At 49.0% G+C, this 14,693-nt stretch overlaps 1 protein-coding gene across 1 annotated transcript in view; it reads left to right on the forward strand.

Annotated features, from left to right (window-relative positions):
* Positions 1 to 6,830, forward strand: part of USP24 (ubiquitin specific peptidase 24) — a 140,153-nt gene extending 133,323 nt beyond the window's left edge. The window contains 8 exon segments of the mRNA XM_049775466.1: positions 693 to 758; positions 2,338 to 2,404; positions 2,964 to 3,042; positions 4,744 to 4,801; positions 4,803 to 4,820; positions 5,590 to 5,676; positions 5,951 to 6,061; positions 6,786 to 6,830. Of these exon segments, the coding sequence (XP_049631423.1) occupies positions 693 to 758; positions 2,338 to 2,404; positions 2,964 to 3,042; positions 4,744 to 4,801; positions 4,803 to 4,820; positions 5,590 to 5,676; positions 5,951 to 6,061; positions 6,786 to 6,830 (531 nt within the window).
* The last annotated feature ends 7,863 nt before the right edge of the window (positions 6,831 to 14,693 follow it).

Here is a 14,693-nt window from a genome sequence, read left to right on the forward strand (position 1 = left end):
GTGGTAATAGCAATCATGTTCACAGGTCACAGTAATGAAGGTTCAGTGAGAAGTACCTATGGAGAAGGGTGCCCTTGACCCTTCCATAGAAACCTCTGTGAGAGGTGATGTCCTTTCATTCTCTACCTTTCACTGATTCATCCACCACCAGCCATTTTCTTCACACAGAGGGAAAAAGCACCATTGAACTCCCAGACCATGGATTCAGTGACATGTGAGGTGCTTGCTTAGTGCCCAGTGTACCTTAGAAGCATCGGATGAGCCTGGTTCTCTTCACCCAGGTTCCTGACAGCCCGTTCTATTAGATAAGCTCCCTTGTCTAATACCACATTCATAGCCTGTTTACTTCGGACATTCTCATACCTAACCAGAATATTCTGAGAGGCAGTAGGGGTGTGTAGAACTAAAACAGAAAAGAAATGTGCGGCTGTTATTTAGTGACCCAGAATTCTCCCCTAGCTCCTAATTTTAGAGTCAGGTATTAAGTGTTGCAGCTGGAAGGCCAACTTACAAGGACTTCTAGTTTTTCCCACTTCCCAAATTGAGTGAGGTTTGGGGTGAGCCATTGACTTGCCCAAGGTCAGCCAGATAGTAGCATGACTTGGGCTGAACTGAGCATTATTGGTGGCCTCTCCCTGTGTGCTTTCAACTGGAGTCACTGGAATGTTTTTCTCTTTTTAAAAATGTTTCAGAACCAGTTAGAAACTGCTCCACCCCATGAGTTAAAGAACACATTCCAGCTCCTCCATGAGATACTGGTAAGTCATGAACGCTGGAGGTCACTTGAGCATGTGTGTGTTTATAGCCCTTGTTTTCTGTGTCCTTTTATCTTCCTTTCGTCTGATTTGCACTGAGTCCCCTCCTCAGATCATTCTTTGATGCCTCACTGATGTAAAAGTGTGCCACAGTGACTCTCCCTGGAAGTCACACGTGTGTCTGGACACAAGCAGTCGGCAGAAAGCCAGGCAAAGTAACAGGCCTCCGTTGTGGAGAGGGGCCTCCCCTGAGCACAGACCTTTCTGAGAGTCTCAGAGGTGTACAGCTGGCACAAGTATATGCAGAAAAGAGATGCCGTGGACTAGCACTGGGGTCTGTCAAAAGAAGGCAGCCAGGGAACAAAAATGAATAGACTGAAGGATACACCCTGATATTGGAGGCATGGAAAATGGCAATTGAATGAAGTTCACACCAGTAGAAAACAGTTTCATTGGAACCTGGGAATTAGCACAGTGAACTGTTGAGGCCAAGGTTTCTCTGCAGTAAACAACAAAGCTAGGGTCCCAACCAGGCCACTGGCCCAGAGCCCTCACCCTCTGCCAACCGAGCTCCTGGTACACTCAATGGATTGTGTCTTGACCAGCTGTAATGGCAGCCGAACTCAGGTCTGGAGAAGTGGCTCAAGCAGGACCTTCAGCGCTGCCGAAGAGGTGTGCAGATTTCTCTGTCGGCCTATTGGGTTCATGTGGAGGCCTGAGGGTGCTTTCTGCCCACGTGACTGTCTGGTTGGCCCGAATCTTTATATGCTTAATTTCTGCATTCCAGCCTCTGACCTTATTTGTCTCACTTCCTGCAGGCCCTGTCCCTGCAGTGGTAGCTCCAAAGCCCTTTGATGAGGTTGCAGAGTCCTTATGGCATTGCTGCCTTGTAGTGCCCAATTCCTTGCCAATAAGCACTTGGCTCAGGTTCCTCCTTTTGGCCTCACTGAACATGACCTCTGAGACAACACCATGAATGATTTTAAGCAGGGGAATGGACAGCTTCCTGATTTATGTCTGAGAGTCCCTAGCATTATTTTGAAGAGCAGACTAAGAAGCACCAAGATGGGAATTGGAAATTGATGATGGAGTGCGACAGTAATCCAAGAATGACATGGCATCAGACCCATAGCTCTCCCTGCACTGTGCTCACATTAGTGCCAGGAGCTAGGAATGCCCAGAGAGGAAGACAGATCCTGCCTGTGTAGCAGGGCACCTTCACCTCAGCCCATGGCCTGTATTGTAGCAAAACTTTTACACAGTCTTGTCTACGTTATTGTTTCTGGCAGAGGGTAATATGCCACACCCGCTTTTGGTACCACTGAGGGCCAGTTGGCCTCATGCAAGATGAGCTTCCTACCCACCTCTCCAGGCTTTTCTTTTTCTTTGGTTTTCAGACGACACCCAGCAGAGCTCAGAGATCATGTACATATTTGACATATGTGACATTGCCAGCATAATTGTTAGTTCATCAGGAACTAAATTATCTCCTGGATATGGTTTTTTTTAAAGGTACCAACCTATATAATCCAGGATTTGGGCTTTAGTTTGTCTCTTTAACTTCATTTCTTTCCTCTCACAGGTCATTGAAGATCCCATTCAAGTTGAGCGAGTCAAATTTGTGTTTGAGACAGAAAATGGATTACTAGGCAAGTATGCAGCCCGGCCCAAGTCAGGAGTTACTTGCGGGAAACTCCACAGGTCTCTCCCAGCCTGACCCATCTCCCTCAGACTCTGGATTTAGGTCAGTGAGGGGGTTCACAGAGCTGTATCAGGGTGTCAGCTTCCTCTATAGGCCAGACATGTTTCAGGCGTTCTGTGACACTGTTCTCCACTCAGCCTGTGCACGTTTTAGTGCGAAAGCTCTCAGTTCCAAAAGCTGAATTTTCACCACCGTATGCAAGTCTTGGACATGATTCAGCTGGTTTTTCCCATTAGAATCTGGAGGATCCTACTGAGTCAGCGCAGTCTTGCTTTGGTGAGCTTGTTAACCTGCTCAGCCAACTCATTTGTATATTTTTGTAACCAAAGAGCTACTACTTCTCAGTTTCATCTTTGCTTGGTAATTATGCAAAACAAAAGTATAATAAAAAGATGAAAAATGTCAGAGCTTGGAGAGAGAGCCAGAGCAAACACAGGAGAGCTATCAGTCCTCTGAGCTCTTCCCAATGAGCACATCCAATTTAACGCTCCCACTTATCTCCACAGCTCTGATGCATCACAGCAATCATGTGGACAGCAGCCGCTGCTACCAGTGTGTCAAATTTCTTGTAACTCTTGCTCAAAAGTAAGTTTTGACTTTAGAAAAAAGGGAAGGGGAACAGTGTTTGACTTACATGTCAGATATGATGGAGAAAATCCACCTGTTTCAGAGTTTAGACTGGCTCAGGGCTTTCTTACTTGGCTGTTGCAGGAGCCTAGTCACACGGTCATAAGAGACCAGCAGGACTGGAAATAGTCATAGATTGGGCCATCTGGGCTTAAGAGATGGCTGAAAGGGCTGAACACAAGGTTCACATGTGGGAGGCCTCGGTTAAATCCCACAAGCCTCTGCCAGGAACAACCCTGAGCCCCAAGGTGGGAGTAGTCCCTGAACACCACTTTGTGTGGTCCCAGAACCAAAGAATTCAATGGGAAATGCTGAACTAGAAGGCTCTGCACAGAAAGGAAGGGGTGGAGGCAGATGAATACCCCAGGAGCACACACACCTTCATTTGCAGCTGTTTTCCTTAAGGTAGCCTCACTGACTATAATGGAAAAATTCTAGGAAAATACATGACACATACTATTCACTGTTTTCAGGATTCCAGCTCAGGGAGAGGCTGCATCCCCACGGCCACATACTCATCACACCATGTCTCTAGAACTTTTTTCATTTTTCTAACAGAAACTGCCCCTACTCAGCAGTGACTCCCCAGGGTGCTTAGGGACTGTTCCCCGCTCTTCTCTAGAAGATTCTCTCAGTATTGCTTAGCGAGCGATGTGGCACCAGACATAGAACTCCAGGCCTTACACATGATGCCAAGTGCTCTGCCTCAGAGCCACTTCCCTGGGCCTCAGGAAGCAAAGGGGTGAATGTTGAAGGACACCTTAATGGTTTGGTTCTTCCTGTCCTCTGCGTGTACAAGGGCAGGTCAGCATGCCTGGCTGCTAATTCAGGGTGCTGAGCAGACGGCGCTGCCATCACCAGCTCTGGCACCAAGCCTTCTTATTTGGCTTGGCTTTATTGTGCTTCAAGTTTTTCTGATTCTTGGGTGTCAGGTTTTCCATCCTTTACCCTGCACTGAAGTAGAAATGAGCAATCTGGGCCAGAGAGAGAGAGATCACAGAGGGTAAGGCACCAACCTTGCAAAGTGGCTGACCCCACTGTGATCTCCGGTACTGTATGTACTCCTCTGAACACAACCAGGGGGTGATCTAGAGCACAGAGTCAAGAATCTTCCCTGAGCACGCCCGGGTGTGTTCTATTTGATTTGAGAGTCCTCAACATAGTATCAGTCAAAGTCCATATTCCCACGTAGCCTGAGTTTTCCGGAAGATACGTGTGATGATGGGCATCCTCCTGCCTCAGGTGTCCACGAACTGTGCTGTGCTTGATGTTGGCAGCAGAAGTATTCGCCTATGGATGGTGGTGCCATGGGTGTGTGCATGATGCCAGCTGAGCCATGGTGCCCAGCATTCCCAGCTTCCACACACCATGTTAGACACGTCAGGGCCAGTGTCATCACCAGCACAGCCTCTCAACACAGAGCACAACTTTCTGGTTCAGAAAATAGGCACAGAAAGGAAAGCAGAGGAGGTTCTTTTTCACCATAGATTAATTTGTTATTATCTTTTGAAGTCTAAGGTGAATGAATTATTCCCTGTCCACAGTAACTCAGGACAATTGAATTTTTATCCAAGTAGCGCTGTGTATTTTCAAAATAGAAAGATACTTTCAGGCTTACAGAGAAGTGCGTGGCCCCTTCAACCTCCCTTCCAAACCCAGGTGTCCTGCTGCTAAGAAATACTTCAAGGAGAATTCCCATCACTGGAGCTGGGCTGTTCATGTGGCTGCAGAAGAAGGTATGAATCTCGAATTTTGCTCACTTTGACATTGCTAACTGCACAGTTTCATCCAAATGTGAATGTTTATTCATGTATTCAGATATTGAGCTTTAGAGTAATTGGGGACTTTATATATAATTAAATACAGTTGATTCCTAATTTTGTATGTTGAAACTGTGTCTTAACATCTGTGTTTACATACTGGTAAAAAGGAAGGGGTCCTCAGTGCTAAGAAATGGGATTCTATGAGCTGTTGAAAAGGAAAGTAGCAGGCCTGGAGAAATAGCACAGCGGCATTTGCCTTGCAAGCAGCCGATCCAGGACCTAAGGTGGTTGGTTCGAATCCTGTTGTCCCATATGGTCCCCCATGCCAGGAGCTATTTCTGAGCAGACAGCCAGGAGTAACCCCTGAGCATTGCCAGGTGTGGCCCAAAACCAAAAAAAAAAAAAAAAAGGAAAGTAGCAGGGGACTGGAGAGAGCACAGCGGTAGAACATTTGCCTTGCATGCGGCAGACCCAGGAAGAACCCGGTTCGATTCCTGGCATCCCATATGGTTCCCCAGCATGCCAGAGGCGATTTCTGATTGCAGAACCAGGAATAACCCCTGGCGCCGGTTGGTGTGGCCTAGAAACCAATGAATCTAATCAATCAATAAAGTTTAAAAAAGGAAAGGAAAGTGACATCTCTTTTTATCTTTATCAGATAGATCTGGGGAAATTCAGGCTGTTCAGAGACTTATAGGAGGAATTGGGGACTTGCAGTGGCATGTGTGACCTTTCATTTCAGATGTCAGAACACTATTGGACACCCCAGAGTAACATCTCGAACGAAACATCAACTGGAAAAACATTTCAGCGAACCATTTCTGCTCAGGTACATGTTGACTTTGGCTTGTGAGCTTCTCAGCACCAGAGAAGGACTTCTCTGATGAGTCCTTAGAATGAAGGTAGAGAAGATGGCAAGAGAAACTTTACTTTTTTCGGTAGGGGAGCAGCTAGCACATTGGTGTCATTTGCAGATTCTTTACTGGAAGGAAAGTCCTGCAGAGGGTCCCCCTGCTGCACTCAGACTCCCCAGTTCTCCCGCTAAGTGCAAAGTGTGTTTCCACTGTGCCCCCTCACCTTTCCTGTGTTCTAATCCCCTGCAGGACACGCTGGCATATGCCACTGCTTTGCTGAATGAGAAGGAGCAGTCAGGAAGCAGCAACGGGTCCGAGAGCAGCCCTGCCAACGAGAATGGGGAGAGGCATTTACAGCAGGTGGGTACCACCCGGGCATGTACCCAGGAAGAGATAGCCTCACTCTGAGAGTCTCACTCCTCCTTGGAGATGGCTGTCGTCCCAGGCCCACAGCTCAGTGGCACACCTCTACCCCTGCACCTCTGAGTATTGCCTGCTCTGTGCCACATGAGCATGCCCAAGGCCCCACCATCACAAGTTCCCTGATGATCTGCATCAGTGTAGGACAGGCCTCCCCCAACCCCTCTTTTTGCTTCTCCTCTGGCCATCAAGACTTCAACAGCCTTCTATTCCCCCCCCCCCCCAATCTCTCCACCTTCAGGTACAGGCAAGTTCTCTGCAGCCCTGCCCTGCTACAGCCTGGAAACAGGCCCTTCTGCCACTCTGCCGTGCTGTTCTCAACCCCTCCTCAGACTTGCCCTGTTCGTCCCTCCATCCCATATCCACCCAGCTCAGTCCAGGCTCAGCCGGAGGGGAGCAGCCAGGGCAGAGAATTAGGCTTAGTGCTAAGCAGAGCTGGTGTCCTCTGCCATGGCACATTCAGCCCAGGAGTGGTCCCTACAGGGTGGGCACTGGAGCAGGTGACTGTTGGTGAGTCCTCCCATGATGAGGAATTTTTCGGGCAGCGTCAGCCCCAAGCTCCTCGTGAAGGTCTGTCTCTGAGAGTGCTGTCAGTGGAGCTGAGAGAACGTCTCCTAGGGAGCTCACTGCCAGTATTCTCTTTCCCCTCTCATCCTCAGGCGAGGGCTCCGAATCCCCCATGATGATCGGGCGAGTTGGAGGATGCTGACCTGGACGACCGTGGACCCCTAGAAACAAACCAATCACCCCTGAGGGGGGATCGGTGTCACAGTCTCGAGCGCCCTGCACCCTGTTGGAAATTCTCTCCTCACGCCCACCACGCATCACACAGCCAACTCTGCAGACTTGGCCCGTGAGAGCCCAAGAGCCAGGGGTTGCTTTCAGGGGTTGGGGTGTGTGTGTGGGCTCTGCGAGCTAGGCACACTGGGCAGCGGAACTCTGGCCTGGGGCCCGCTGTTGCGGGACACAATCCTGACATGATCACATTTCCGTGGAGGTTTTAGGGAGGAAAGTTGGTGGCAGGACTTGTCATGAACCTACAAGAGTTAGGGTAAAGCTGTTTGCATTTCTCTGATGCTACAAAAGAAATCCCTTTGTTTTATATTTAAAAAAAAAAAAAGGAAAAAAAGAAAAAAAACAAGCTGCCTTTTCGATATGTGGGGAAATTTTTAATATTTCTGTAACATTGCCTAAGAATATCAGACTTCAGATGATGTAAAGATTCGTTGGTCAAACTCCTTTTCATTGGTAAAATAGTAGTCAAAGGATTTCGTTTATGCAGACCTTTGTATTTAATATGTCCTCCCTTTGTATAGAATCTCAGAGGGTCTAGGTGAAAAGCCTGGGCACAAACTTGGATCTGGGTGAATGTTAACCAGATCAGTGGGAAATTACTGAGCTCTTTTTAGGTATTTTTCTGATATTATATAAGACTGAAAAGAGCCATTTAAAAGAAAAAAAACGAAGCCACTGTGTTCTTCAGAGTTCAGGGGTGCATTCTTGGACGTCAGTTCCTAAAGAAACGAAGTTGCTCCCAACACATTTTATAGAACAACAAAATAAAAGCACTTTAAGAAACCACTTCACTAAGTTTGACCTTCATCAAATCATCTTTTAATGCTTGGAGACATATTGAATAAACTGTAGTCTTAAAGCCTGTGATCTGCAATCATTTATCTTTACTTGGAACATAATTTCAACAGTCTTCAATGTGGCAAATCTCGTATGAATTTCAGTGATTGGGAGTCACTGCTGTGAGTTTTCTGGTGACTTTAACACAGAAGGAATCCAAGGCTGGCTTTCTCTTTACGTAACTAGGTAATACCAAAAAGTTAGGGGCAAGATTTATTCTCCCAGAAAGTTCTAGAAAGCAGTTGAACCACACAATCCATTTATTCCTTCTGTTTTCCCCCGTAATACACTCCTCAGGGTAGATGCCAGACCTTGGGTGCAGGGGTGGGCACGTGCCAACATAGTGCATGTATTCCATATGTTTCATGTTGAGTTGCCCTATGTCTGTCAGCCCTGTTTTGCTGTAGCTGCGTGCTTGGCCTGACGTTCCATCCACCTTGCACAGAGCTAAGGAAGCCTTAGGGAGTGCCAGGCCACCGCTGTCAGACATGGTGCCTGAGAGGCATGGCCGGCTCCCAAGTGCCTTTTTGGTTGCTTTTGCATTTTATGCGGGCACATGACAAGGTGCCCCTTCTCCAGCTGTGTTTGTTCCATGCCCGCCCCCCTCTACACCCACAGATGGACTCCATCTGGGACTCCTTCCAATACTTGTATCCCTCAAAAACTATTGGCCCATTGTATATGGCTCTTATTCCTGTGGTTTGGAATGTGATACTTGAAACCAGTCTTGCATACACGGACACCCCTTGTCTGCCCAGTGCCCCCACTCCCATCTTCACGGCAGGATCATGTGTGCTGGTGATGAGACAGGAGGTGATCATCACTGGCGATTGCACACTCAGGAGCCCCCATTCCGGTGTGAGACGGCCACCTCGAGCCCCCTTATTTCCTGTGGAAACGGACCTTCCCTCAAACCCCTGGTCCCTGCAGTCCTCGGGGCAAGCCACAGCAGGAGCACCCGGTGCTGCCAGCTCTGCCTGATGCTCTGAGTAACTTTGCTTCCTTCATCACTGCGGCGAGCATCACTTTCCTTTGCTGGGAACCACTGGATTTTCTGCCACCGCAGCCTGTGAACCTGCTGATGACTGATGACTTTCGTTGCAGTCCAAGTGCAATAACAATGGGCCTTGCAAGAGTTGTTTCTTCTACTGCCAATTTTTGGGGTGAAGATGTTTTTATAAATCTTTTAAAATTGAGTAGAAATCTCGTGACTAATAGTACTGGTGTGCCACTCAAAGCCACCTCCATGGGCCTTCTAGAACAGCCAAGTCTGCGTACTGGGAAAGGAAATGGCTGTGCCAGGCCCTGACTTCCTGGGAGTTCACACACAGTTGCCGGCAGCTCGGACCAATCACAGCAGGACCCAGAGCACCGGGACCCCAACTCCTTGTTCTCATTCCTCCCTATCCACCCCATCCCATTTCCCAGCACTGAGATATGTGTGTGTGGTCACCAGATACTCCCCTCTGCTACCTCTGTGGACACAGCCTTGTTTGGAAAGAAAGGAACAAAATCTAGGGGAAACCTTAGCTCCAGACTCTGTCAATGTGTTGGCAGAGATCTTAGCTTCTAAGGATATAAAATAAATTTTTCAAAAATGCAGTCTCCCCCATATTCTTACCCAGGCATCAGAACATGCGGGGCGCCGGCATGAGATGATTCTCTGCTTCTGTGGGGCAAGTAAGAAGTGGCCTGCTCACTTTGGGGTCCCCAGTGTCAGCACTGCTTGCTCTGGCAGCTGATGCCACCTGTTAGACACCCCTGCCTCCATCTCAGTACCCTACTTGTCAACCTGTCGGGCAGGCCACCAACTGACAGTTGACAAACTGGCCCTTGACTGCCATGTGGGCACAGTTGTCCAGCCTGGTACAGCAGTCAAAGTGCCCTAGCTAGATTCCCACATGCGTTTTCTAGCATCAAGGGCCCATAGATCCCTGTGGACACATGCAGACTAGTTTCTGGGTGGCTCCCTGAGTGGTGCTGCTGACTTCACTTCTAAGGCTGATGTCCATTTTGCTACTGCGTGCACACACAGCCCAGATACTGGCAGGAACAAAGGTCATTGGGTGTCCAAAGGGGACAGTGCCTGAAGCTCTGAGGGGACAAGCTTTTAGGATGATCCCTAAGTGCTTGAGGGCCTGGAAACTGCAGGACACATTACATCCCTCCCAAACATAGCAACCTTCCTGGGTCCACAGCAGCCTTCCCAGACACAGTGCTGAGCAGACTCCATAGGGTCACAGCTGGGCCTTCAGCCACAGCACCCGGGGCACCACATTCAGACAAGAAGCATGAGTTTTATTTTAGTTTGGGGCACCAGTTATTGAACACGGCCTCCGCATGTTTTCATGTTTTCCAATCCCTTGAGCATCTATCTGCCTTGTCCATGACAGTCTTTGAGGGTCACCATATGGGACCAGAGAATATGAAAGAGGCACTTTCCTACCATGCAGCTGCAACCTTAGCAATAGTTCAAATCTCAGCACTGCCTATGAGTAACTATCAGGTGTGTCTCAAAAAAAAAAAAAAAAAAAAAAAAAAACAGGATTAGGCACTTACTTTGCTTGCAGCAAACCCTGGTTCAATCCCCTGAACCACATATAGGGTTCCTCTATCACTGGCAGGGATCACTTCTAAGAACAAAGTTGAGAATAACTCCTGAGTACTGCTGGGTGTGGTTCCCCCAAAATTCTACAAACCTCATGTTATATACTCAATTTAGAGAATGCAGTGTTCTTTGATAAGCCAGCAAAACAGGCCCTTTTGCAGGGCCAAATCAAAGGCCTGCATGTAGGCAAAGCAGAGGAGGGATGCAATACCACACCACCCCCAACCCTCAACCTGACAAGTGGCACGGCCAATACCTTTTGCCCAAGAGTGAGTTTAGGGGCCTGCTCTGTCCTTAGTGCTCCCTCAGGTGGTTCTGCTGCAGCTTGGTGCTATTGTAAACACGGTGCCTGAGCTGGTGCTACAAAACCCAGTTCACGGAGGGGAGGCAATGGACAGTACTATCGGGCACCATCTGGGCATGTCTCTTCTAAAGAAAGGACAGTTCCAGAGGTGTCTGAAAAGACACAGAAATTTGGGGAATTTTGCAGGAGCCAAATATGCACCCACAGCCTCAACACTGACTGCAAGCACTGGGACACTTCGTTTCTTCCCCTAATGTGGGGTGGCTGCAGTTGGGAAAGTGCATGGGGGCCTGGGCCTCATGATGCCACCGAACTGAAGCATAGGCTCTGCAGGCCCATCAGTGCACACAGGCCACACATGGACTCCCAAGATTGCTCCACCAACCTCTGCTTCAGGAATGGGCATGATCTGACTTCCAGGAGGTGAGTCCTAATGGGGATCTGGGAGTGCACGTGGAGATTCTTCTAGAGAAAGAGCAAGACCTTGGAGGCCAAGGAAATGTTTAGAAGGGTTGGAGCACAGACTGGATCCAGATCCCAAAGCCACGTGTTCCCAAGCGTGTCCAGATGTAACTCTGAAGGCCCAGCAAAATTGGTACGACCAACTCCATATCGCTGGGCTGAGTACTGAACCAACTGGCCTAACCAAATATTACCAGGAGAGGCCCCGAGCACTGTTTGGGATCCAAAAACGAAAAGCAAGCTCTCAAAAGAAGGTGCAGGGTCTCACAGCTTCAACCTCCTTATCTGCCCTCGGTAGGACAGGGACTGATCACACACACACACACACACACACACACACACACACACACACACACATCCAAAAACGAAAAGCAAGATCTCAAAAGAAGGTGCAGGGTCTCACAGCTTCAACCTCCTTATCCGCCCTCGGTAGGACAGGAACTGATTACACACACACACACACACACACACACACACACACACACACACACACACACTGCTAGGCTGTGCTTAGCTCTCCCTGCAGGATGGGGTACTGGGAAGTACCAAGAAATTACACAAGTATTGGCCAGAGATCAGGGAAGCATTCCTGTCAGTGAGAACCATGCACCCCATAAAGTGTGGGGCCAATTCCTCCCAAAGGAAGGAGAGGATCCCTGTTTCCCTCAGCTGTCATGACATGTCATCTAGAAGCCCCTTACAAACTCTTTCACTCAGGCCTGAACAATAATAAAGTGGGTAGAGTACTTACTTTCCATACAGCCAACCGAGGTTTAATCCTCAGCGGTTTCTGAGTGCGGAGCCAGGAGTAACCCCTGAGCATTGCCAGGTGTGCCCCCCCCCCAAAAAAAAATCAGGGGTCGGAGCTATAGCATAGCGAGTGGGGCATTTGCCATGTATGTGGCTGACCCAGACTCAATCCCCGGCATCCCATATGGTCCCCGAGCTTGCCAGGAGTGAGTTTTGAGCACAGAGTCAGATGTAGTTCAAAAAACAAAAACAAAATGTTTAATTAAAAATCTCCTTCTATCTACTCTAGTGCACTCTACAAATGGGTCTTCAGTCAGAAATACTTTCCAGCCCCATTCACCGGCCACTGCAGGGAAATTCATCTTCCTCAGCCCAAGCCTGTCCACTATCATTGAGATAAAGAAATAATAAACAATTTCCAAGGTCTCCAGGTCACTCACAGAGCCTGTAGCTTCCATGGGCCCAGCTTATGTGAACTATGCCCAGGGCCACAAGGCAGACCAGCGGGACATCCAGCACATCCCTCAAACCCTATCACAAGATGTTGAAGTTCCCTCTGCCAGTCCAGCAGCCAAGAGCTAAAGACCATCATTAGTCTCAGAACATCAGTCCGAGCTGGTGCTAGGTGAGATCTTGGCCCAGACAGCAGCCCTGCTGTGAGAGTCCTCCACTACTTAGCCAGAGGCCAGTTCTCAGTGAGTCTGGATAGATCTGGGCCCACAGACACGGTTCACACCACAGAGACTATACCACATCCTTATCTGCCACATGGCTGAGGGCCACTTCTGCCTCTTACTTGGCCTCCTTTGGCCAATATCCACATATCCTCAGCTGGCTCCTCTGTCCCTTTTCCTGAACCCCTGACCCCCACCAAATAAAAACTAAACAAGTAGAGGGGCCTGAAAAGTGGCTCAGTGATAGAGCATCATCTTTGCACATAGAAGGCCCTGGAATGCATCTTAAGCAATAGATGGGAAACACCTCAGCTGGGGCAGGGCCCCTGCAGGTGGGAAGTAGATGGGGTAAGTGGCAGCTAGAAGCCTCAGAACTGCCCATTGAGCATCAGTGCTTATAAGATGACGGGTGTTGCCCTGAGTCATAGCAAGGGGCAGGGGAGTGGAAGGAGAAAAGGCGGGGAAGACTCAGCTGTGGGTCCCTGGGAGCTCAGAGAGCAAAAGCCAAGGTGGAAAGGCAGGAGAGTGTGTTTGCGGGAGACTTGGGAATGGGCTGGGAAAGGAGAGGGAGGTGATCAGAGGAAGGACAGGGGGGTGAGAAAATTTGGGGAGCACAGCTGAGCTCTCACCTTAAGCCAGGCGTTAAGGCTCCAGCATGGGGTCCTGGCAGCTTCAACTCTGGAGCTCTGAGTCTCTGAAGGCATTGGGGGGTGTTTGCTGAAGAATAGGGGGTTCTTTTCCACTCTCCACGTGGCCTCGGAAAAGGGAGAAGAAGGCGGAGGGAAGGAGGGCAGAAGGTTGCTGGATCAGGGTTTCAGGCAAAGAGAGGGAGAAACTGGAGAATGAGGGGTTGGGCAGGGGTGAGGGCTGGGGAGGACACTCGCCCAGAAATTCTCCAGAACTAATTCCCAGAAGCTGCAGAGCCGAGGCTCTGCCCAGATGACCCAACAGAGGGCGCCAGGCAGCAGCGTATCTGGGAGGCAGAACCCTGCGTGGGGCGTCAGCCTGAATTTGCCCAGGAAGATTCAGGCCTGCCTGTTCCCTGGACCCACTGGGAGGCGGGCAGAGAGCCTAGGCCTCGGTGAGGAGAGGTGGTGCAAGAGACAAGCCACCTGGGAAGGAGATGGTGGATGGGCCTGGACCCAGGCGGGCTTCCTGGGGAGGCAGCTGGGATTTGTGCTCTTGCTAGATAGGTGACAAGTAGTCAGCAGTGATGGGACACCAGGACAAGAGGCTAATTGTGGGGCACAGCGGTAGAGTGCTTGCCTTACACGCGGTTGACCCAGGACTGACAGGGGTTGGATCCCCTGGTATCCCATATGGTCCCCTAAGCCAGAAGGGATTTCTGAGTACAGAGCCAGGAGTAACCCCTGAGCGCCGCCAGGTGTGGCTCCCCAAACAAACAAAAAACAAACCAAAAAAGAGGCTAATTCTTTCTCCCTTCCTCCCTTCTTTCCTTCCTTCCTCTATCCTATCTCTTCCTTCCTCACTTCCATTCTTCCTCCCTTCCTGCCTCCCTTTCTTCCTACCTCACTTTCATCTTTCCTTCCTCCCTTACAAACTTTTCTTCCTTCCTTTTTCTCCCTTTCTTCCTTACTTTTATCCTTTCTTCTTTTCTTTCTTTCTTTCTTTCTTTCTTTCTTTCTTTCTTTCTTTCTTTCTTTCTTTCTTTCTTTCTTTCTTTCTTCCTTCCTTCCTTCCTTCCTTCCTTCCTTTCTTCCTTCCTTTCTTTCTCTCTCTTTCTTTCTTTCTTTTTGTTTTTTTGTTTTTATTGTTTTTATTGTTTTTGTTTTTGGGTCACACCCAGCAGCGCTCAGGGGTTACTCCTGGCTCTACCTCAGAAATCGCTCCTGGCAGGCTCGGAGGACCATATGGGATGCCGGGATTTGAACCACCGTCCTTCTGCATACAAGTCAAATGCCCTAACCTCCATGCTATCTCTCCAGCCCCTCCTTTCTTCTTTTTTTCCTTCCTTCCTTTCTTCCTCCCTTCCTCCCTTTTTTTCCTTTCCTTCCTTTCTTTCTTCTTTCCTCACTTCCATCCTTCCTTCCTTTTTTCCTTCCTCACTTCCTTTCTCACCTCCATCTTTCCTTCTTTTCTTTCTCCCTTCCTTCTTTCCTTTCTTCCTCCCTTTCTCACTTA

This window comes from Suncus etruscus, chromosome 6 (genome assembly GCF_024139225.1).
Source record: "Suncus etruscus isolate mSunEtr1 chromosome 6, mSunEtr1.pri.cur, whole genome shotgun sequence".
Classification (NCBI taxonomy): domain Eukaryota; kingdom Metazoa; phylum Chordata; class Mammalia; order Eulipotyphla; family Soricidae; genus Suncus; species Suncus etruscus.